The sequence below is a fragment of the Manis javanica genome, chromosome 9, assembly GCF_040802235.1.
Source record: "Manis javanica isolate MJ-LG chromosome 9, MJ_LKY, whole genome shotgun sequence".
Classification (NCBI taxonomy): Eukaryota; Metazoa; Chordata; class Mammalia; order Pholidota; family Manidae; genus Manis; species Manis javanica.
This window is the reverse complement of record NC_133164.1, coordinates 86,594,107-86,619,864: the sequence shown is the minus strand read 5'-3', so window position 1 is coordinate 86,619,864 and position 25,758 is coordinate 86,594,107. Positions and strand designations below refer to the sequence as shown.

The 25,758-nt window shown below is 38.7% G+C and overlaps 1 protein-coding gene across 1 annotated transcript in view; it reads left to right on the top strand.

Annotated features, from left to right (window-relative positions):
* The window catches only part of CLUL1 (clusterin like 1), a 38,577-nt gene extending 22,735 nt beyond the window's left edge, over positions 1-15,842 (top strand). The window contains 2 exon segments of the mRNA XM_017658859.3: positions 4,845-5,059; positions 15,654-15,842. Coding sequence (XP_017514348.3) covers positions 4,845-5,059; positions 15,654-15,842 — 404 coding nt within the window.
* Positions 15,843-25,758: the final 9,916 nt, after the last annotated feature.

Genomic DNA, 25,758 nt, shown 5'->3' with positions numbered 1-25,758 from the left:
CATTGTGATTTGGTTTTGCATTTTCCTAATCACTAATAATGTCAAGCATCTTTTCAAGTGCTTATTGTCTATTTGTGTATCTTCTTTGGAGAAATGTTTATTCAAATTCTTTGCTCATATTTTAATTTTGTTATTTGTCTTTTTATTGTTGAGTTGTAAGAGTTCTTTATATATTCCGGATACTAGATCCTTGTCAGATACATTATTTATAAATATTTCTATTTCATGTCCTGCCTTTCCACTTTCTTGATGGTAGCCTTTGACATATGAAAGATTTTAAAAATTTTGGTGAAGTCTAATTTTTCTTTTTTTTTTTGTATTTTGGTGTTATATCTAAGAAATCATTGCCTAATCCATAGTCACATTGATACACACTTATTTTCTGGCTAAGATTTACAGATTCAGTTCTTGTGTTTAGGACTCTGATACATTTTGAGTTAATTTTTGTGTATCACATGAAGTAGGAGTACAATATTTTTCCTTTGCAGTTAGATATCCAGTTGTCTCAGTTCTATTTATTGAGAAGACTACTTTTTCCCCCATAAATTTATCTTGGTACCTTGCTGCAAATCTACTGACAGCAAATGTAAGGATTTATTTCTGGACTCTCAATCCTATTCCGTTGACCCATATGCCTATCCTATGCCAATACCACACTATCCTGAATGTTGTACTTTGTATGAAGTTTTGAAATTTGAAAGTGTGAGTGGTCAAACTTTGTTCTTTGTTTCCAAGATAGTTTTGGTTATTCTGAGGCCCCTGCATATCATTATAAATTTGGGGATCATCTGTCAATTTCTATATCATTATGTAATGTCCTTCTTTATCTTTTGTTACCGTCTTTATTTTGAAGTCTATTTTGTCTGATACTAGTATTGCAACACCTGCTTTTTTCTCTCTGTTGTTTGCATGAAGTATCTTTTTCATCCCTTGACTTTGTCTGTTTATGTCTTTGGGATTGAAGTGAGTCTCTTGTAAGCAGCATATGGATGAGTCTTGCTTTTTTATCCATTCTATTACTCTGTGTCTTTTGATTGGTACATTCAGTCCATTTACATTTAGGGTGATTATTGAAAGGTATGTACTTATTGCCATTGCAGGCTTTAAGTTTGTGGTTACCAAAGGTTCAAGGTTAGCTTCTTTACTATCTTACTGTCTAACTTAACTCTCTTATTGAGCTATTATAAACACGGTCTGATGATTCTTTATTTCTCTCCCTTCTTATTCCTCCTCCTCCCTTCTTCATATGTTGGGTGTTCTGTTCTGTGCTCTTTTTAGGAGTGCTCCCATCTAGAGCAGTCCCTGTAAGATGCCCTGAAGAGGTGGTTTGTGGGAGGCAAATTCCCTCAACTTTTGGTTGTCTGGGAATTGTTTAATCCCTCCTTCATATTTAAATGATAATCGTGCTGGACACAGTATTCTTGGTTTGAGGCCCTTCTGTTTCATTGCATTAAGTATATCATGCCATTCTTTTCTGGCCTGTAAGGTTTCTGTTGAGAAGTCTGATGATAGTCTGCTGGGTTTTCCTTTGTAGGTGACCTTTTTTTTCTCTCTGGCTGCCTTTAATACTTTGTCCTTGTCTTTGATCTTTGCCATTTTAATTATTATGTGTCTTGGTGTTGCCCTCCTTGGCTCCCTTGTCATGGGAGTTCTGTGTACCTCTGTGGTCTGAGAGGCCATTTCCTCCCCTAGTTTGGGGAAGTTTTCAGCAATTATTTCTTCAAAGAACTTTCTATCCCTTTTTCTCTCTCTTCTTCTTTTGGTACCCCTATAATGCAGATATTGTTCCATTTCGATTGGTCACACAGTTCTCTTAAAATTCTTTCATTCCTGGAGATCCTTTTATCTCTCTCTGCATCAGCTTCTCTGCGTTCCTGTTCTCTGTTTTCTAGTCCATTAATGTTCTCTTGCATCTCGCCCATTCTGCTTTGAAGTCCTTCCAGAGATTGTTTTATTTCTGTATTCTCCCTCCTTAGTTCTTCCATATTTCTCTGCAAGTCCATCAGCATGGTTATGACTTTTGTTTTGAATTCGTTTTCAGGAAGACTGGTTAAATCTATCTCCCCAGGTTCCTTCTCAGGAGAAGATGTAGAACATGTCAAAGCTGTCTGGGTTAATCTTGTCTGGATCAAAGTTTTTTGCCTTTTAATGTGGATGGGTGCAGTGGTATGCTATTGATGCATCTATCAGCTGGGAGAGCCTAGACTTTTTCCAATTGCTCCTGGCCTTCCTTTACTGGGACAACTGCGACCCCTAGTGGCTTGTGTTGGGCAATTGCATGTAGACTGGGTCTCTGTATCTTGCCCAGCCCATATGGAGGAAGCTCCCTTGCTGTGCGTGTGGCCAGCCTCAGGCTGCTGCTCTATGGTGGGGCCCCAGAGGGGTAATGGACAGGGGGCTATTTGGCTGTTTACCTCCGTGAGGGGTCTCAGAACTGTTGCCCAGGGGGTTAGTGCACCCAGAGTCCCCTGGAATTTCCAGCTGCTGGACTGTGACCCAGGGTGCTTCCGTCCAGCTGTGGGGTCCCTGTCCCTTTAAGACTTTCAAAAAGCACTCACTTTTCTTTGTCCCAGGAACGCCGGCTGCGGGACCCCTCACAGGTCTTACTGTCCTGTTTCCCTAGTTTCCAGCACCCCATGCACGCACTGTGTCTGTGCTCTGGTGCAGATGGCTAGGGCTGGGTGTTTAGCAGTCCTGGGCTCCCTCTCCCTCCCAGCTCCGACTCCTCTCCTCCCTCTGGGAGCTGGGGTGAGGGGCCTTGGGTCCCGCCAGGCTGCGGCTTGTATCTAACCCCTTTCACCAGGTGCTGGGTTCTCACAGGTGTGGATGTAGTCTGGCTGTTGTCCTGTGTCTTCTGGTCTCTCTTTTAGGGATAGTTGTATTTGTTGTATTTTCAAAAATATATATGTTTTTGGGAGGAGATTCCCACTGTCCTACTCACTCCACCATCTTGGCTCCACCTCCTCATCTGTCAATTTCTACAAAAAGGAAATTCAACTGGGATTTTGATAGGGACTGCATTAATCTCTAGATCATTTTGTGTTATATTGCCATCTTAACAATATTCAACATTCCAATCCATGAACTTAGATATCTTTCCATTTATTTAAGTCTTCTTTTTTTCAAAGATGTGTTTTAGTTTTCAGTAAGCAAGTTGTGTACTTCTTAAAAAAAATAGTTTCAAAAGTATTCAGTTCTTTTTAATGGTATTGTGAATGGAATTGTTTTTTAATTTCATTTTTGGTTTGTTCATTGTAGTGCACAGGAATACAACTGATTTTTATATATAGATCTTATATTCTGCAACCTAGCTGAATTGTTTATTAGTTTTTGTAGCTTTTGTGCATGTGTGTTTGTGTATGTACCATACAGACTTTCTATATATAAGATCACCTGTGAACATAGATAGTTTTACTTTTTCCTTTCCTATATGATTGTGTTTTGCATGAATTTTCACCTTTGTTCTCAGGAAATCTTTTTCCTGGGTGGCACTCCCTCAAAGAGTAAACAAATGTCCACTGTAGAATTCTACTTGCCTAAGGTCATGACAGAAATCTTCACCAATAATTTAAAAAAAAACTTTATATTATTCTAAAAGTTAACAACTTGGTGTTGCAAATGAAGGCATTTTTAAAGAAAATCTGGATCTTCTTTCAAATGTATACTATATCTTTTTAACTAAGACCCCCTTTGTTTTCAAAATGTTTTCTTGAATCACTTTTCATATGTATACTATTGCAAATTTGTTTACTTATCAATATAATGATTGCTCTCTCCTGAAGACCACAAAACAATTTCTGTAAAAGATGAGGCATTAGAGAATCTTGTGTTACACAAAAAGAGTGACCCAAAAAGAGTATCAAAAAGAAGAACTAACTGATGTTTAAAGCCTTAGATGAGGTGATCATCTGGCTTCTGGCTGGTGGATTCTCTCTTGAAGGCATGGTTTTTCAGTAAACAGCAAAAGACATACTTTAGAGAGTCTGTGGTCTTTTCCACAACAACAATCTTCTGATCCCAAATGCCTAACACATACACAATTCTACAGTTTACAGATGATCTTTATACAATATCAAGGTGCTCATCAGCCCAGCTGTACAAGTTCTTATAACCTGTTTCAGTTCAGATGGACTGTTGGGCAATAATAACACAGAGCTGCAGAATCTCAGTGACTTGTAAGCACAAACACTTACTTCTCACTTTACAGTGTATCAATTACAGTTTGAGTTGGGGCTCTGCTACACATCTCCTCACTCAGGGCAATGGAGCCTCCACCACATGCAGCAAAAAACTAAGTCCACTATCAGGAAGAAGGGAGCATGATAAATCCTAAAGTGTGCTTTATGGCTTCCTTCAAAAGTGAAAAAACATCACTTTGAAGATGGCCATGTTCAACTTTAAGGTGGCAGGGATGCATAATCTCCCATGTGCCCTGGCCACAATAGCTCTAAAGGGGGGGAAAAAGATGGTAGCATGACAAGTGAGGCAGAAACCTCCTCCCAAAACCAATATAACATGAAAATACAGCAAATACAACTAATCCTGAAAGAGTGACCCAAAGACTGGCAGAACAGAATAGCTCTAATGACCCTCAGGGATACTACAGAAAGGGGGAGAAGGAAGACAAAGGAACAGGAACATGTGAAGGAACACTTGTATATCAGCCCTGTGATCAGGCACTTTACAGTGTTAGTTCATTCATGCCCATTTTACCTAATGGAAAACTCATTCAAGGTCAACAGGCTGGAAATAGAAAGCTTAAGGGCTGGGATTTAAGCCCCTAACAACCCAAGTCCCAAATCCATGGGTCTTCTCCTTTACCATGTTATTTTCTTCTTTGACAGACTGCCCTGATGTACCTGAATTATATACAAAAGTAGATGAGGCCTTTAAATTGGTCAATGTATCCAATCATCAATATACCCAGATTCTCCAGATGACCCAGCATCACTTGGAGGACACCACATATCTGATGGAGAAGATGAGAGAGCAATTTGGCTGGGTAACTGAACTGGCAAACCAGACCTCAGGAACTGAGAATGTCTTCAATTCCATAAAGGTAATACAGAAACCCAGAACAGATACAGAGATTCCATGTGCCTATATTTATTTTTCTGTTAATTTACTTATTAATTACATTATGAATTTGAAAACAAGCTACAGGAGGATATTCATATTTCCATTGTGATTGTATTCAGGCTGACCACATAGTACATTGTGTTTAGAAAATAATAAATTCTATAATGAACACCAATCTAAAACACAAAATACTAAAAATCCAGAGATGGCTACATCTGCTAAGAGCTATAGTGGAGTAACAGAGAGGTAACCTTGAAGAAAACCGGCCAATATACTTTTTGTTTTGTTTTGTTTTGTGCGGTATCATTAATCTACAAAATTCTATAATGAACACCAATCTAAAACACAAAATACTAAAAATCCAGAGATGGCTACATCTGCTAAGAGCTATAGTGGAGTAACAGAGAGGTAACCTTGAAGAAAACCGGCCAATATACTTTTTGTTTTGTTTTGTTTTGTGTGGTATCATTAATCTACAATTACATGAGGAACATTCTGTTTACTAAACTCTCCCCATCACCAAGTTCCCCACACATACCCCATTGCAGTCACTGTCCATCAGCGTAGTAAGATGCTGTAGAATCACTACTTGTCTTCTCAGTGTTGTACAGTCCTCCCCATGCCCCTCCAACATTATGCATACTAATCGTAATGCTCTCTTTCTCCCCCCTGCCCTTATCCCTCCTTTCCCACCCATCCTCCCCGGTCCCTTTCCCTTTGGTAACTGTTAGTCCATTCTTGGGTTCTGTGAGTCTGCTGCTGTTTTGCTCCTTCAGTTTTTGCTTTGTTCTTATACTCACAGATGAGTGATACTCGTCTTTCTCTGCCTGGCTTATTTCACTGAGCATAATACCCTCTAGCTCCATCCATGTTGTTGCAAATGGTAGGACTTGTTTTCTTCTTATGGATGAATAATATGCCATTGTGTATACGTACCACATCTTTATCCATTCATCTACTGATGGACACTTAGGTTGTAAATAGTGCTGCAATAAACATAGGGGTTTATGCTGCAAATAGTGCTGCAAAAAACATATGTCTTTTTCAAACTGGGCTGCTGCATTCTAGGGTAAATTCCTAAGAGAGGAATTCCTGGGTCAAATGGTATTTATATTATGAGTTTTTTGAGGAATCTCCATATTGCTTTCCACAATGGTTGAACTAATTTACATTCCCACCAGCAGTGTAGAAGGGTTTCCCTTTCTCCACATCCTTGCGAACATTTGTTGTTGTTTGTTTTTTGGATGGTGGCGACCCTTACTGGTGTGAGGTGATATCTCATTGTGGTTTTAATTTGCATTTCTCTGGTGCCTAGTGATGTAAAGCATCTTTTGATGTGTCTGTTGGCCATCTGAATTTCTTCTTTGGAGAACTGTCTGTTCAGTTCCTCTGACCATTTTTTGATTGGATTATTTGCTTTGTTTGTTGAGGTGCATGAGCTCTCTATATATTTTGGATGTGAACCCTTTATTGGATCTGTCATTTATGAATATATTCTCCCACAATCTAGGATGCCTTTTTGTTCTATTGGTGGTGTCCTTTACTGTACAGAAGCTTTTCAGTTGGTTGTAGACCCACTTGTTCATTTTTGCTTTTGTTTCCCTTAACTGGGGAGATATATTCACAAAGAAGATGCTCATGTTTATGTCCAAGAGATTTTTGCCTATGTTTATTCCTAAGAGTTTTATGGTTTCATGGCTTACATTCAGGTCTTTGATCCACTTCAAATTTATTTTTGTGTATGGGGTTAGATAATGATCCAGTTATATTCTCTTACATGTAGCTGTCCAGTTTTGCCAACACCAGCTGTTGAAGAGGCTTTCATTTCCCCACTGTATGTCCATGGCTCCTTTACCATTTATTAATTGACCGTATATATTTGGGTTAATATCTGGACACTCTATTCTGTTCCACTGGTCTGTGGCTCTGATCTTGTGCAAGTACCAAATTGTCTTGATTACTGTGGCTTTGTAGTAGAGCTTGAAGTTGGGAAACAAGATCCCTCCCACTTTATTTTTCCTTTTCAGGAATTGCTTTGCCTATTCAGGGCCTTTGGTGGTTCCATATGAATTTTAAAACTATTTGTTCCAGTTTGTGGAAAAATGCTGTTAGTACTTTGATAGGCATTGCACTGAATATGCAGATTGCTTTAGGCAGGATGGCGATTTTGACAATATTAATTTTTCCTAGCCAAGAGCATGGGATGAGTTTCCATTTGTTAGTGTCCTCTTTAATTTCTCTTAAGAATGTCTTGTAGTTTTCAGGGTATAGGTCTTTCACTTCCTTAGTTAGCTTTATTCCCAGGTATTTTATTCTTTTTGATGAAATTGTGAATGGAATTGTTTTCCTGGTTTCTCTTTCTGTTAGTTCATTGTTACTGTATAGGAATTAATTTTGTGTGTATTAATTTTGTATCCTGCAATTTTGCTGAATTCAGCTATTAGTTCTAGTAGTTTTGGAGTTGAGTTTTTAGGGTTTTTTATGTACAATATCATGTGATCTGCAAATCGTGACAGTTTGACTTCTTTACCAATTTGGATGCCTTGTATTTGTTTTGTCTGATTGCCGTGGCTAGGACCTACAGTACTATGTTGAATAACAGTGGGGAGAGTGGGCATCCCTGTCTTGTTCCCAATATTAAAGGAAAAGCTTTCAGCTTCTTGCTGTTAAGTATGATGTTGGCTGTGGGTTGGTCATATATGGCCTTTATTATGTTGGGGTACTTGCCCCGTATACCCACTTCATTGAGAGTTTTTATGATGAATGGATGTTGAATTTTGTCGAATGCTTTTTCAGCATCTATGGAAATAATCATGTTGTTTTTCTCCTCTTTTTGTTGATGTGGTGGTTGATATTGATGCATTTTCAAATGTTGTACCATCCTTGCATCCCTGAGATGAATCCCACTTGATCATGGTGTATGATCTTCTTGATGTATTTTTGAATTCAGTTTGCTAATATTTTGTTGAGTATTTCTGCATCTATGTTCATCAAGGATATTGGTCTGTAATTTTCTTTTTTGGTGGGGTCTTTGCCTGGTTTTGGTATTAGAGTGAAGCTGGCTTCATAGAATGAGTTTGGAAGTATTCCCTCTTCTATTTATTGGAAAACTTTAAGGAGAATGGGTATTATGTCTTCTCCATATGTCTGATAAAATCAGCAGTGAATCCATCTGGCCCAGGGGTTTTCTTCTTGGGTAGTTTTTTGATTACCAATTCAATTTCTTTGCTGGTAATTAGTCTGTTTAGATTATCTGTTTCTTCCTTGGTCAGTCTTGGAAGGCTGTATTTTTCTAGGAAGTTGTCCATTTCTTCTAGGTTTTCCAGCTTGTTAGCATATAGATTTTCATAGTATTCTCTATTAATTTTTTGTATTTTTCTGGGGTCTGTCATAATTTTTCCTTTCACATTTCTGATTCTGTTGATGTGTGTAGATTCTCTTTTTCTCTTAATAAGTCTGGATAGGTGATATCTATTTTGTTTATTTTTTCAAAGAACCAGCTCTTGGTTTCATTGATTTTTTCAATTGTTTTATTCTTCTCAATTTTATTTATTTCTTCTCTGATATTTATTATGTCCCTCCTTCTGCTGACTTTGTGCCTCATTTGTCCTTCTTTTTCCAGTTTCAATAATTGTGACTTTAGACTATTCATTTGGGATTGTTCTTTGAAATTTGTTCAAATGAAATTTCCCTTCTTTAATAGGCCTGGATTGCTATATACTTTCCTCTTACACCTGTCTTTGCTGCATCCCATAGAAGTTGGGGCTTTGTGCTGTTGTTGTCATTTGTCTACATATATTGCTTGATCTCTGTTTTAATTTGGTCATTGATCCATTGATTACTTAGGAGCATGTTGTTAAGCCTCCATGTGTTTGTGAGCCTTTTTCATTTTCTTTGTACAATTTAGTTCTAGTTTTATGCCTTTGTGGTCTGAGAAGTTGGTTTGCAGAATTTCAATCTTTTTGAATTTACTGAGGCTCTGTTTGTGGCCTAGTATGTGGTCTATTCTGGAAGATGTTCCATGTGCACTTGAGAAGAATGTGTATCCTGCTGCGTTTGGGTGTAGAATTTTGTAGATGTCTGTTAAGTCCATCTGTTCTAGTGTGTTGTTTAGTGCCTCTGTGTCCTTACTTATTTTCTCTCTGGTGGATCTGTCCTTTGGAGTGAGTGGTGTGTTGAAGTCTCCTAGAACGAATGCATTGCAGTCTATTTCCTCCTTTAATTCGGTTAGTATTTGTTTCACATATGTTGGTGCTCCTGTATTGGGTGCATATACATTTATAATGGTTATATCTTCTTGTTGGACTGACCCCTTTATCATTATGTATTGTCCTTCTTTATCTCATTACTTTTTTTGTCTTGAAGTCTATTTTGTCTGCTACTAGTACTGCAACACCTGCTTTTTTCTCCCTATTGTTTGCATGAAATAGCTTTTTCCATCCCTTGACTTTTAGTCTGTGTATGTCTTTGGGTTTGAGGTGAGTCTCTTGTAAGCAGCATATAGATGGGTCTTGCTTTTTTATCCATTCTATTACTCTGTGTCTTTTGATTGGTGCTTTCAGTCCATTTACATTTAGGGTGATTATTAAAAGGTATGTACTTATTGCCATTGCAAGCTTTAGATTTGTGGTTACCAAAGGTTCAAGGACAGCTTCTTTACTATCTAGCAGTCTAACTTAACTCTCTTATTTAGTATTATAAACACTGTCTGATGATTCTTTATTTCTCTCCCTTCTTATTCCTCCTTCTCCATTCTTTATATGTTAGGTATTTTATTCTGTACTCTTTTGTGTTTCCTTTGACTTCTTTTGTGAGTAGTTTATTTTATTTTTTGCCTTCAGTTAGTATTTGGTTGGTATGCTTTCTTTGGTGTGATTGTATTTTCTCTGTTGACATTATTTAGCTTGAGGAGTGCATCTGTCTAGAGCAGTCCCTTTAAAATACCCTGTAGAGGTGGTTTGTGGGAAGCAAATTCCCTCAACTTTTTGTCTGGGAATTGTTTAATCCCTCCATATTTAAATGATAATCATGCTGGATACAGTATTCTTGGTTCAATGCCCTTCTGTTTCATTGCATTAAATACATTATGCCATTCTCTTCTGGCCTGTAAGGTTTCTGTTGAGAAGTCTCATCAATAGCCTGATGGGTTTTCCTTTGTAGGTGACCCTTTTTCTCTCTCTGGCTGCCTTTAATACTCTGTCCTTTTGTTTGATCTTTGCCATTTTATTTATTATATGTCTTGGTGTTGTCCGCCTTGGGTCCCTTGTATTGGGACTTCTGTGGGCTTCCATAGTCTGAGAGACTATTTCCTCCCCCAGTTTGGGGAAGTTTTCAGCTATTATTTCTTCAAAGACACTTTCTGTCCTTTTTCTCTCTCTTCTTCTGGTACCTGTACAATGTGACTATTGTTCCGTTTGGATTGTTCACACAGTTCTCTTAATATTGTTTAATTCCTGGAGATCCTTTTATACCTCTCTGCCTCAGCTTCTCTGTATTCCTTTTCTCTGATTTCTATTCCATTAATGGCCTCTTACACCTCATCCAGTCTGCTCTTAAGTTCTTCCAGAGATTGTTTTATTTCTGAATTCTCCCTCCCTACTTGCTCTTTTAGCCCTTGCATATTTCTCTGCAGGCCCATCAGAATGGTTATGACCTTTATTTTGAATTCTTTTTCAGGAAGATTGGTTAAATCTATCTCCCCAGGCCCTCTCTTGGGGGTTGTCTGGGTAATTCTGGACTGGACCAAATTTTTCTGCCTTTTCATGGTGATAGTGGTGGCTGTAGGCAGGTTTCGGGTGTGTCAGGTGGGAGAACAAAGTCCTTTCCTGTTTGCTGGTTGCTGGGCTCTTCTACGCTGCCTGTATTGGTTACCCACACTCCTGGAGCAGCCTCCGGATTAATCCCCTAAGCTGTTATGGGCAGGGTCACCATCAGGGTAGCCCGGAGACCCATGGGGAGTGGCAGACATGCTGGGATTGCTCTCCTGCGAGAGCAGCGCCCCTTCGTGCCTTGCCCCGGTTTCCTCTGCCTGCGCCACACAGCCGAGCGCCGGTGGCGGCCTTTGGGTCTGGCCCAGGCAGCTGCACACCGGGAGGAGATTCTGGGTGGCTGCTGGGGGTGCTGCCACTCCCCAGCACCTCCACCACCGCCGGTGCATGCGGCTGTTCTGACTCCTCCACCCCTGCCGCAGGCATGCACGGCCGCTCTCCAGGTACTGGGCTGCTGTGTCAGGGGCCACACCAGCCAAGGGAATAACTGGCAGGCTACATATTGCCTTGAGGGGCTTCAGGGCTGCGTTGCCACCCAGAGGGCTGGGGCACCTGAATTTCCTCAGGATTCCCAGCCTGCTGGGCTGAGTGTGCTAGGATGCTTCCATCCAGCTGTGAGGCCCTTGTCCCTTTAAGAGTTTCAAAAAGCATTCGCTTTTCTTTTGTCCCAGGGGAGCCGGTTGTGGGGACCCGCTTGCAAATTTTGCTTTTCTGTTTCTCTAATACCCAGCACAGTATTCAATGTGTGTCTGTGCTCCCGGTGCGGATCACTAGAGCTGGTTGTTTAGCAGTCCTGGGCTTTCACTCCCTCCTTGCTGTGACTCCTTTCCTCCTACCGGGGAGCTGGGGTGGGGAGAGCACTCAGGTCCCACTGGGCTGCAGCTTGTATCTTACCCCCTTCGTGAGATGCAGAGTTCTCACAGACGTAGATGTAGCCTGGCTGTTTGTTGTAGTGTATCCACTGGTCTCTCTTTTAGGAATAGTTGTATTTTTTGTATTTTCAAAAATATGTGTGGTTTTAGGAGGAGATTTCCAGTGCCCTATTCACACCGCCATCTTGGCTCGTCTCTTCAATATAGTTTTTAAGAGAGAAGACTTTCAAGTAAAGCAACCTGAGTTCAGAAGGTGACTCTGAAACTTACCAGCTGAGTATGCTTGGGAAAGTTCCCTAACATTCTTGGGCTTGTTTTCCTACCTGGAAAATGAGAATAATAGCCAGAATGGATGTCTGTAAAGCAATTAATATAGGTTTTTTATTCACAGCAAGAGCTCTATAAACTACAGCTCTTATATTTTTTGACACAGTAAGCAGCTGAAATACCTTGAAACTTAAACATATTTATATTATTAGTATTCACACATGAAACATACTGCCATCTTTGGTTGCTTTTATACCATGACTCCCATATTCAATCAATAACTCCTACTGCATAGCATAAAACAATGACTGCATTTCTTTCTTGACCACTCCCCACAACATGCCCCTATAACATAACTATAGAAAGGACCAGAGTTGGCCTCAGGTATTCAGAGATGGCAATGAATTTCCACCTTTTTTCCTGTTCTATTTCTCTCCTTTGGTATTTCTTTCCATATTTCTCCTTTGATAATAAAGGAGAGAAATAAAGAATCATCAGACAGTGTTTATAATACCTAAATAAGAGAGGTAAGTTAGACTGCTAGATAGTAAAGAAGCTATCCTTGAACCTTTGGTAACCACAAATCTGTGTTAACACACAGATGCATCAGGCTGAGGATTCCTGATGAGGTCAGTACTGGCAGTCCCTAAAAAGACCTGGATACAAAAAATTACTGGGAAGAGCAACTATAGCTGCATATTTTGTGCAGATGTAATGTGAGTGGCCTATGCAGATCCTCAGGGATCCCTTTACCAGTTACAGCTGGTGCTATTGCTAACTGCTCACTCTGCAACCTTCTCCAAAGGGTTGCCCTTGAGCCACTTTGCTGCAGAGCTCCCTGAAGGATCAGGCTGAGGCCAGAGTTCACCTGAAACCACATGTTCAATTAGCTCCTCTCTCTTCTCCATCCCCTTCAAAGTTTTACCTGGAGGCTCCCTTTATGTACCACTGTGTCAGAGTCTGAGGTGCTGTTTCTAGGGAATCTGACCTATGACATTCTGTATCTTAGTGGTTCATTCTCTTTCAAACTGCAAAGTTATGGTCCACATGGGCTTGAGAAATAAGTTTAGAGTTACAACTAGCACATTACACAAACAAAAACCGAGAATAGGACAGATGAGAAGAGAAAATATTAGAGTGCACTGCATTTAGTAAGCCATATGCATATGCCATGGAACTTTTACTTCCATTTTGTGTGTTTATGTGTGTGTACATACACATAAGACATGTCTTTTTTTGAGTCATGATGTAAAATGTATTTGTAACTGTCAGTCAAAAGGTTTTGAAAGCCACTCTTGAATCCATGCTGACTATCCAATTTGATTACTTCATTAGATAGATTATACTAGGAGAGTAAAATAATATATTTCATCATCCTTACAAATATAGATCTTTAATTTACTGAGAGAAAATTCCTGTCTTTAAGAATAAAATTAGAAAAATATTTTAGCCATGCTTTCAATCTCTAGAAAGGTACAGCCAGTATTCAATTGTATTCACCACTGTCAGTGTTTTCCATTCTATGCTTCAATTTGCTTCCACTCTAGTGTCTCTAAGTAACAGTAACAGATTTGCCTAAGTTAAACAATTTGTCTGAGGTCACACAGCTAGGGCATGGTAGAACTGGGATTCAAACCCAAACAGTGTTTCTCCAGAATTGGTAGACTTAATTAACCACAGCTGAAAAGTTATTTTTCACAAAACAGCTCTTATTTCATCATATAATAGGAGGTACAAAGAAATAAAACAGCAAGTACTAAAGGGGAACCTTATGTAAAAAATGTAAGAACTCCAGCAGGTGAAAAAAGTTGTATCCCATGGGTTATAGTTACATGGGTGATGGCTTTGTAATTATTTGTTATTACTAGATATAAGAGCTTTTTGAAGTTTTTATGAATGTTATATTCACCAAAAGGAAAAGTGGAAAAGTTATGTTATTATTCCTTTATAAACCCGAATTTACCAGAAATTACCAGTTTTATCTGGCTTATTAATAATTTGCTTTAGTTTTTTGATAAGGGAATTTATTTGAAAACGTTTTCAAAATAGTTCTTTTAAAATTACATCAGCCTTGGCCAATAGACACATGAAAAGATGTTTCACATTACAATCATCAGGGAAATGCAAATCAAAACTACAGTGAGATACCACCTTATACCTGTTAGAATGGTCACTATCCAAAAGACAAAAAATAACAAGTGTTGGAGAGGATGTGAAGAAAAGGGAACTGTTCTACACTTGTAGTGGTAATGTAAATTGGTATATCCACTATGGAAAGCTGTATGGAAGTTCCTCAAAAAAGTAAAAATAGAAATACCATACAACTCAGTAATTTCACTTCTAGGAATTTACCCAAAGAAAACAAAATCTCTGATTTGAAAAGATATATGCACACCTATATTTATTGACATATTACTGACAACAGCCAAGATATGGAGGCAACCAAAGTGTCCATCAATAGATGACTGGATAAAGAAGAGACAGTACATATATACAATGGAATGTTATTCATCCATAAAAAAGAAAAAAATCCTGCCATTTGTACAACATGGATAGACCTAGAGGGTATTATGTTAAGTGAAATAAGCCAGGTGGAGAAAGACAAATACCATATAATTTCACTTAGTTATGTAATATAAAAACAAAACAAAACATAATGAACAAAACAGCAGTAGAATCAGAGACACTAAGAAGTGACTGGTGGTTACCATAGGGAAGGGGTTGGGGTGGATGGGTGTGTGGGGAGGTGAGGCGGATAAAGGGGCACAACATTTCTCACTCATAGTACAAATTGGTCACAGGGATGGTAGTACAGCATGGAGAATATAGCCAATGATTCTGTAACATCTTCCTATGTTGACAGATAGTAACTGCACTAGTGGGAGTCAGTATTTAATAATATGGGTAACTGTTGAACCAATGTGTTGTATACTTTACTTGGAACCAATATAAGATTATATATCCACTATACTCCAATAAAAAAGTTAAATACAGACATATAATGTTTAAAAAATTACACCAAACTTCATGTCAGTAGTTTTTCATTTAAATTACAAAAATCAAAGTGTATGCATTTGAGAATTCATTAAGAAAGTAACCCATGTGCATTTCAGATGACTGGTTCTTACAAAAATCACACACAGTCCATAAATTTTAAATTTCCTAGGAAAACTCAGTACAAAACTTGGTGCATCACATTAATATTTATGGTATAGACAACACTGCTCATCAAGTGTCCCATCTGCTCACTTGCATTTTCCAGCTCCTCCTACAGGTAAGTAGTGCCATGTGGCAAGTTCTGGCCAATGAAATGTGAACAAAAATGACAATGGTTATTTCTAGACTGAGATAGTGACGAGTCTGTGTATACTTATCCATTCTCTTTCCCTGCTGAGGGCACAATGAAAGCCATGTGTACCATATGCAACAGCCATGAAATGACGTACCTCTATCAACCAGTGTCAGCTATGGTACAGAGCCCTTGTAATGGGCACATAACATGAGCAAGAAAAAAACTTTGCTGTATGAAGCCACTGGAAAGTAGGGGTTAATTTGTTACCTCAGAACAACCTATAGCCTATCCTGACTAATGTGGCATTAAATTAATCCTGACTATGCACTGCACTGGGATTTAGTAATCTTTTACTGTATAATCTTTTTTCCTTAGGTGCTTCCATGGATTCAAGAAGAAAATTTTTCCAAACAAGATGAAATAATGATAGATGTAAGTATTCTGTCGGTCCCCAATTTCACACTCAAGATCCCTCTTGAAGAAAATTCTGAGAGTTCTAACTTCATTAGCTACATGCTGGCGAAAGCTGTACAGCATTTTAAGGAACATTTTTAAACGTGGTAATCAGAGTGTCTGATTAGGAATGCTTTGTTTACAGAAACAGATGATTCATAAAAGGAAAAAACAACAAAACTAGTTTTAAAACACCTGGAAGATATGTTCAATCTTATTAATAATCAAACACATAAAAACTAAGACAAGATAGCATTTTTTGCCTATCATATTTGCAAAACACAAAATCCTTACAGGTGTAATGAAATGGGAATTCTCATATATTGCTGCGAATACAAACAGCCTTTTTGAAAAGCTATTTGATTATGCATATTAAGAGCCATAAAGTTTCTTTTGATACAAAAATTCTACTTCTAGAATCAATACTAAGGAATAAATCTAAATTTGATTGAAAGCCACCTTCCGAACCCCTTGATCTATATTTACAAAATTATTTAAAATAGTAAAATATAAAAACAACCTTAATGTCTAAAAATAAGAATAGTTTTGGCTAAATATCCCCTAAAGTAGAAGCGCAATTAAAACTGTATATAATATTTTCCTTTGGTAATATGACTAATCTTAAAGAATAATTAAATTTTAATTCTAAGTTATCATTCATAAGGGACCTTGTTAGTAAGTCATTATCAATGTGTAATAAGCTAGATATTACAGGATTTGCTGCCTCTCCCTTTGCTTTTGAGTTTTGGAGAACTTTTTTCAGGTTATTTCAGTCAAACAATCAGTATCTTTTTAGCATCTACTATGTGAGGCACAGAACTCAGGTACCTTAGAGGAGAAAATGATGTATTTGAGAAAATCCTTTCCCAAATGAGCTTCTGTTCCAGTGGGGGATGGGAGTTACAAGACACCCACACATAACAGTAATGCAAGGTGGCCTTTTTGGGTACCCAACGGCATGGGCCTCTGGAAGCTGAGAGGAGTGTCATTCACTTTCTGGAAGGGGAGAACCCTCAGCTGGATTTTTTACATTTTTTCTCTTCCTTTCTCACTGGCCTTCTCTCTCCTTTCCTTTGCTCTTTCCCTTCCCCCATCCATCCCCACTTCCCAGCATTTCTTCTCCTTTCCTTTCTTTAAAAAAAAAATAAATCAAAATTGTGCAGGTAGGAGGAAGAATATTTCAAAAGAGGAGAAAGTATGAGCAAACGCGATGAGAATGAATGGAGTGTTTAGGCAATAGGCATGTTGAGAAATTCTATTAAAGTTTTCTTCCACTAGGGGCCTTTGAGCTTCCCTCCATCTGGGAGCTTCCCACCTATATGAGTTTGAGTTTTTTAGATGGAAGCAACCAAAAGCTACTCATCTAAAAGAAATGGAAGGATGCTATCTGACTCACAGAACTAAAGGGGAAGCTAGACCATCATGCCCGGGGCTCAAACTCCATAGGCCACAGTGAGACACTCTAGATTTCTACAGAAGGAGACAGTGTGGTAGTGCTCAAATGGGTACTGACTATGCATTTATATACAAAGAAAAATATTTTCAATGAAATAATCTCTTCATAGATTTTTAAATGATGCAAGTACAATGGCAGTGGGAAATAAGATATTGAGAAACTGAAATATTGAGCAAATTATTTTAATAAGGCTCACAAAAGGATCTTTCACAAGACAGTACTAATTTTTCTTCTTAAGTTTTTAAATTCAATAAGTAACAAAATCACAAATTCCAAGAATTTAAAAGACAAGAATTCTCCATAATCCCACCATTGCCACAAAACCACGATTATCATCTTAATATTCTTTCCTAATTACATTTCCCACTTATTTTCTTAGATGGATTCCAAGAAATAGAGTTGGTCAGAAGGCTAACATTTCACTGTTCTTCATACATACTGCCAAATTTGATAGTAAGGTCTGAAGTACTCATTTCTCATATCTTTACCAGCATTTCAATTTTAAAGGTTTTATATCTTACTGTTATTCTTTTGATTATTCATGAGAGTGAACAATTTTTCCAATTCATTTACTAACTGAATTTCTTCTTTTGTGCATCCTGTTCAATAGAGTGGATAAGATTTTTGTCAGTGCTGTGATTAGAGAAATGCACCTGGGTCCAAATCCACCAACAGTGAAAGCTAAACATACTAAGGAAAATAGCAGGCAAGATGGTGAAAAAGAATCACCATCATTTTCAATCACTTGTTAGGTGCCCCAGCTGCAAGTCTGTAGCTTGCTAACATATGAATTTCAGTCTGAGAGTGTGGGACATATATTTAGAAGCCTCTTCTGGAATTCTCATCTGGTAACCTAGCTTTCTGAGTACCTGACTTCTGATTGGTTTGTGATGTGTTTTAGTTCCACATTCCAAACTTTTATAGCTGCCAAGACTGGGATGAACAGTTACAGGCTGTCACAGAATGTCTTGCATATCCTGAGTATTCAATAAACATTCATGGATTTGCCCTTACTGAGTGCATGCAGAAGACAGAGTAAGCACTTCATTTTCGCATCAAAGGGAGAGCCCATCACAGAGGTTCTACAAACCAGGGGAACTATGAGGATCCCTTCAAATAACGGTATTAAAAATAGCCATATGTATGGGTTTTCTTTTATTTTAGTATGTATTAATTTTTTTCAAAAGCCAAAAGCATTTGTTCCATTATCTATTCTGGACTTTTATTCCAAGGTGAAAACACATGAAGTCTATAAATAATTTATTAATTTTGGTTATTATTGTTTTTTAAGGAAGAAGATCTGATACATCCTAAACCTGGCAAGTAGAATTACCTCTTCAGCTGAGACTGAAAAATCCCAAAATACATTAAATAGTGCAATAAATCTAGTTGCAGGAAGATTTGCCAGTTACATATTTTGAAGTACTGTCAATTTTCTTATATTGAATGGCAGTTAAATAGACATTCAAATTGAGTTAAAGTGAAAATTCCTTAAAAAAAACCAAATGTACATATTTTACTATAGTCTATAGTATATTAGTTCTTTGTATATTAAATATTAAATCATTGAGGCATCTGTATTCTATCTCTTCTGCTACAAATGTGTCACTTCCTAGTTACAAAAGTTTTTTTAATTTGCTTTTGAATTTATAATATGTAATAATTGACCTTTCAAAAAAAGCTATTCTTCATTCCTTTCTTTCGTGAAGACCTATAGCTTCTGCATTTTTTTATTGTGGCAAAATATACATAACAAAATTTATTATTTTAACCATTTTAAAGTGGTCAGTCCAATGGCATTAAGTACACTAACACTATCGTACAGCCATCACCACCATCCATCTCCAAAACTTCTCTCATCTTCTCAACCTTGAACTCTGTACCCATTAAACAATAACCCATTCCTCCCCTCCCCCAGCCCCTGGCAGCTTCCTTTCTGCTTTCTGTCTCTATAAATTCGAGCACTCTAGGTACCTCATACAAGTGGACAGTATTTGTCCTTTTGTGACTAGTTTATTTCACTTAGCCAAATGCCCTCAAGGTTCATCCGTGTCGTAATAAGTCAGAATTTCATTCCTTTTTAAGCATGAGTACTATTCCCTGTGTGTCTATGTCACATTTTTTTTTATCCACTTGTCCGTCTTGGATGCTTGGGTTGCTTCCATCCTTTGGCCAGTGTGAATAATGCTACCATGAACACAGGTGTATTGCATGGTTTCTTCTCAAAATAGACACAACAGTGCTCTTTTAACAAAGACTTAAATATCATATGGAAAATACAAGATACTTTTAGCTGACACTTAACCTTTTAAGTTGTTGTGACACAATAATAGGAGTTATTTGCCAGTATACGTCACTAAGCATTACACCAAAAACATATTTATAGTCAGTCTTTCAAATTTTAAAAAGAAATATAATTAAAGAGAACTCAAAACCTTTAAAGCATTTTTCACCTGGCCTTGATATTCTGCTTAATAGAAAGTCTTGTCAGAGAAAGAGTTCAGAGGCAGCCAACTGAATATAATCAACTCCAAATGAAGATAACTCTTCTTATCATAACTGAAAACTATTAAAAAAGGATACTACTGATAGAATTTACAGTAAATCTCAAATAAATAGAGGCTTTTCAACCATACATGTAATATATTTGTCAGAGAAGGTGCCTAAATATCAGTTATGAAGGGAAGCTATCTATTTTATATCCAACGAGCTATCCAAAACTTGCAAAGTGAAGAGAGGAAAAAGAGACAGCAGGTGGGAAAGCAGCTGGGCAGTGAAAAGCCTCTGCATGCAGGCTGAACTGGATTTTAAACCTGGCAGCTTTATTTTCTAGATGTGTGACTTTAGATAAGATCCTTAGCCTCTCAAACCTTAGTGTTTTTACCTGTAAAGTGATAAAAGTAGTAATTTTTGTTTTATTGGTTAGTTGTGAGAATGGCAGTAAATAATCCATAATGATAAGCATAAAAAAATGGTAGCTTTGACTGAAAAATAGTACCATTATTATCAAGTACCTAACTCATAATGTTAGTTTCCTACTTTCCTTTACCTAATTGTACCAACATTTTAAAAAGTTAATTGTGTTAATAAAAGGTTTCTCTAGACCAAAAATATTTTAATGTTTTTGCTCTCACACAACCTAAAAGAAATCTGAAAAAGTTATTTATGCTCCTGCATGTGATTTTTCAATGTAAGTTGAAAGAATGCCATCATATATTCATGAATATATCATATATTCAAAATGCAAAAAAAGGAGAAAACCTACAATCAAGAATACCCTACCCAGCAAGGTTATCATTCAGAATTGAACAAGAGATAAAGAGCTTCCCAGATGAACACAAGCTAAAGGAGTTCACTACCACTAAACCAGACTTACAAGAAATGTTAGAGAGACTTCTTGAAGGGGAAAAGAAAAGGCCATAATCAGAAGCAAGAAATTATGTAAAGAAAAAAACTTCACTATTAAAAACAAACATATAGCAGGATGGCGGCGTGAGTAGAGCAGTGGAAATCTCCTCCCAAAAACACATAGAGCTATGAAAATATAACAAATAAAAATCTGCCTAAAATAGAGACCACAGGACACAGGACAACATCCAGACCACATCCACACCTGCAAGAACCCAGCGCCTTGCGAAGGGGGTAAGATACAAGCCCCGGCCCGGCGGGACCCGAGCACCCCTCCCCCCGGCTCCCAGCGGGTGGAAAGAAACCGGAGCGGTTTTTTTTTTTGGCGAGTGCTTTTTGGAAGCCTTAAAGGGACGGGCCCCCGTTGCTAGGGAGGCAGGGTGGCGGGACCGGTGAGCAGGTGCCTGGGACGGGTGCCTGAGGACAAAGAATATCCCGCGTTTCTCCCTGCGGGACTGGCGGGCGGGTGCCTGAGACCGGCGACTGAGGACGGAGGAAATTGCGCGTTTTTCCCCTTTTTTTTTTCTCTTTTTGGCGAGCGCTTTTTGGAAGCCTTAAAGGGACAGGGACCCCGGTGCTAGGGAGGCAGGGTGGCAGGATGAGACCGGCACTTGAGGACAGAGGAAATCGCACGTTTTTCCCCTTTTTTTTTCCTCTTTATTGCGAGTGCTTTTTGGAAGCCTAAAAGGGACAGGGACCCCGGTGCTAGGGAGGCAGGGTGGCGGGACTGGTGAGCGGGTGCCTGGGACGGGCACCTGAGGACAAAGAATATCGCGCGTTTTTCCCTGTGGACGGGTGCCTGAGACCAGCACCTGAGGACGGAGGAAATCGCGTGTTTTTCCCCTTTTTTTCTCTCTTTTTGGCGAGTGCTTTTTGGAAGCCTTAAAGGGACAGGGACCCTGGTGCTAGGGAGGCAGGGCGGCGGGACTGGTGAGCGGGTGACTGGGACCAGCGCCTGAGGACAAAGAATATCGAGTGTTCCTTCCCTGCGGGACCGGTGGGTGGGTGCTTTTTGGAAGCCTTGAAAGGACAGGGACCCTGGTGCTAGGGAGACAGGGCAGCAGGACCAGTGAGCGGGTGCCTGGGACTGGCACCTGAGGACAAAAAAAAAAAAAAAAAAAATCGCGTGTTTTTTCCTTTTTTTTTCTTTCTGTTCCCTCTCTCATTGTTGCTGTTGTTGTTTTGGTTTGGAGAGTGCTTTTTGGAAGTCTTAAAGGGGCAGGACAGGTCACTTAGACCAGAGGCAGGGAATCTGGGGATCTCTGGGCACTCTAACCCCCTGGGCAGCAGGGAGCACAGAGGCCCCTTACGGAGATAAATAGCCCCCCAGCCGCTCCCCCTCCAACGGGGCTCCACCATTTTGGAGGAACAGCCCCAGCCAGGCCAAGCCCACAGCAACAGCGGAGATAAACCCCAAAGCAACTGGGCAGGAAGCAGAAGCCCTGTCTGCGCACAGCTGCCCAGCACAAGCCACTAGAGGTCGCTATTCTCCCAGGAGAAGGCCACAAACCAACAAGAAGGAAAGCTCTTCCAGAGGTCACTTGTACCACCTCTGCAAACTATCTCTATCACCATGAAAAGGCAAAACTACAGGCAGACAAAGATCACAGAGACAACACCTGAGAGGAAGACAGACCTAACTAGTCCTCCTGAAAAAGAATTCAAAATAAAAATCATGAACATGCTGACAGAGATGCAGAGAAAAATGCAAGAGCAATGGGATGAGATGCAGAGAAAAATGCAAGAGCAGTGGGATGAAGTCCGGAAGGAGATCACAGATGTCAGGAAGGAGATCACAGAAGTGAAACAATCCCTGGAAAGATTTATAAGCAGAATGGATAAGATGCAAGAGGCCATTGAAGGAATAGAAGCCAGAGAACAGGAACGTATAGAAGCTGACATAGAGAGAGATAAAAGGATCTCCAGGAATGAAACAACACTAAGAGAAATATGTTACCAATACAAAAGGAATAATATTCGTATTATAGGGATACCAGAAGAAGAAGAAAGAGGAAAAGGGATAGAAAGTCTCTTTGAAGAAATAATTGCTGAAAACTTCCCCAAACTGGGGGAGGAAATAATCGAACAGACCATGGAATTACACAGAACTCCCAACAGAAAGGATCCAAGGAGGACAACACCAAGACACATAGTAATTAAAATGGCAAGGATCAAGGACAAGGAAAGAGTTTTAAAGGCAGCTAGAGAGAAAAAGGTCACCTATAAAGGAAAACCCATCAGGCTAACATCAGACTTCTCGACAGAAACCCTACAGGCCAGAAGAGAATGGCATGATATACTTAATGCAATGAAACAGAAGGGCCTTGAACCAAGGATACTGTATCCAGCACGACTATCACTTAAGTATGATGGCGGGATTAAACAATTCCCAGACAAGCAAAAGCTGAGGGAATTTGCTTCCCACAAACCACCTCTACAGGGCATCCTACAGGGACTGCTCTAGATGGGAGCACCCCTAAAAAGAGCACAGAACAAAACACACAACATATGAAGAATGGAAGAGGAGGAATAAGAAGGGAGAGAAGAAAAGAATCTCCAGACAGTGTATATAACAGCTCAATAAGCGAGCTAAGTTAGGCAGTAAGATACTAAAGAAGCTAACCTTGAACCTTTGGTAACCACGAATCTAAAGCCTGCAATGGCAATAAGTACTTATCTCTCAATAGTCACCCTAAATGTAAATGGACTTAATGCACCAATCAAAAGACATAGAGTAATAGAATGGATAAAAAAGCAAGACCCATCTATATGCTGCTTACAAGAAACCTTAAACCCCAAGACAAGCATAGACTAAAAGTCAAGGGATGGAAAAACATATTTCAGGCAAACAACAGTGAGAAGAAAGCAGGGGTTGCAGTACTAATATCAGACAAAATAGACTTCAAAACAAAGAAAGTAACAAGAGATAAAGAAGGATACTACATAATGATAAAGGGCTCAGTCCAACAAGAGGATATAACCATTCTAAATATATATGCACCCAATACAGGAGCACCAGCATATGTGAAGCAAATACTAACAGAACTAAAGAGGGAAATAGACTGCAATGCATTCATTGTAGGAGACTTCAACACACCACTCACCCCAAAGGATAGATCCACCGGGCAGAAAATAAGTAAAGACACACAGGCACTGAACAACACACTAGAACAGATGGACCTAATAGACATCTACAGAACTCTACATCCAAATGCAACAGGATATACATTCTTCTCCAGTGCACATGGAACATTCTCCAGAATAGACCACATACTAGCTCACAAAAAGAGCCTCAGTAAATTCCAAAGTATTGAAATTCTACCAACCAATTTTTCAGACCACAAAGGTATGAAAGTAGAAATAAATTCTACAAAGAAAACAAAAAGGCTCACAAACACATGGAGGCTTAACAACATGCTACTAAATAATCAATGGATCAATGAACAAATCAAAATAGAGATCAAGGAATATATAGAAACAAATGACAACAACAACACTAAGCCCCAACTTCTGTGGGATGCAGCGAAAGCAGTCTTAAGAGGAAAGTATATAGCAATCCAGGCACACTTGAAGAAGGAAGAACAATCCCAAATGAATAGTCTAACATCACAATTATTAAAACTGGAAAAAGAAGAACAAATGAGGCCTAAAGTCAGCAGAAGGAGGGACATAATAAAGATCAGAGAAGAAATAAACAAAATTGAGAAGAATAAAACAATAGCAAAAATCAACAAAACCAAGAGCTGGTTCTTTGAGAAAATAAACAAAATAGATAAGCCTCTAGCCCAACTTATTAAGAGAAAAAGAGAGTCAACACAAATCAACATAATCAGAAATGAGAATGGAAAAATCACGACAGACTCCACAGAAATACAAAGAATTATTAAAGACTACTATGAAAACCTATATGCCAACAAGCTGGAAAACCTAGAAGAAATGGACAATTTCCTAGAAAAATACAACCTCCCAAGACTGACCAAGGAAGAAACACAAAAGTTAAACAAACCAATTACAAGCAAAGAAATTGAAACAGTAATCAAAAAACTACCCAAGAACAAAACCCCGGGGCCGGACGGATTTACCTCGGAATTTTATCAGACACACAGAGAAGACATAATACCCATTCTCCTTAAAGTGTTCCACAAAATAGAAGAAGAGGGAATACTCCCAAACTCATTCTATGAGGCCAACATCACCCTAATACCAAAACCAGGCAAAGACCCCACCAAAAAAGAAAATTACACACCAATATCCCTGATGAATGTAGATGCAAAAATACTCAATAAAATATTAGCAAACAGAATTCATCAGTATATCAAAAGGATCATACACCATGACCAAGTGGGGTTCATCCTAGGGATGCAAGGATGGTACAACATTCGAAAATCCATCAACATCATCCACCACATCAACAAAAAGAAAGACAAAAACCACATGATCATCTCCATAGATGCTGAAAAAGCATTTGACAAAATTCAACATCCATTCATGATAAAAACTCTCAGCAAAATGGGAATAGAGGGCAAGTACCTCAACATAATAAAGGCCATATATGATAAACCCACAGCCAGCATTATACTGAACAGCGAGAAGCTGAAAGCATTTCCTCTGAGATCAGGAACCAGACAGGGATGCCCACTCTCCCCACTGTTATTTAACATAGTACTGGAGGTCCAAGCCACGGAAATCAGACAAAACAAAGAAATACAAGGAATCCAGATTGGTAAAGAAGAAGTTAAACTGTCACTATTTGCAGATGATATGATACTATACATAAAAAACCCTAAAGACTCCACTCCAAAACTACTAGAACTGATATCGGAATACAGCAAAGTTGCAGGATACAAAATTAACACACAGAAATCTGTAGCTTTCCTATACACTAACAAAGAATCAATAGAAAGAGAAATCAGGAAAACAATTCCATTCACAATTGCATCAAAAAGAATAAAATACCTAGGAATAAACCTAACCAAAGAAGTGAAAGACTTATACTCTGAAAACTACAAGTCACTCTTAAGAGAAATTAAAGGGGACACTAATAAATGGAAACTCATCCCATGCTCATGGCTAGGAAGAATTAATATCGTCAAAATGGCCATCCTGCCCAAAGCAATATACAGATTTGATGCAATCCCTGTCAAATTACCAGCAACATTCTTC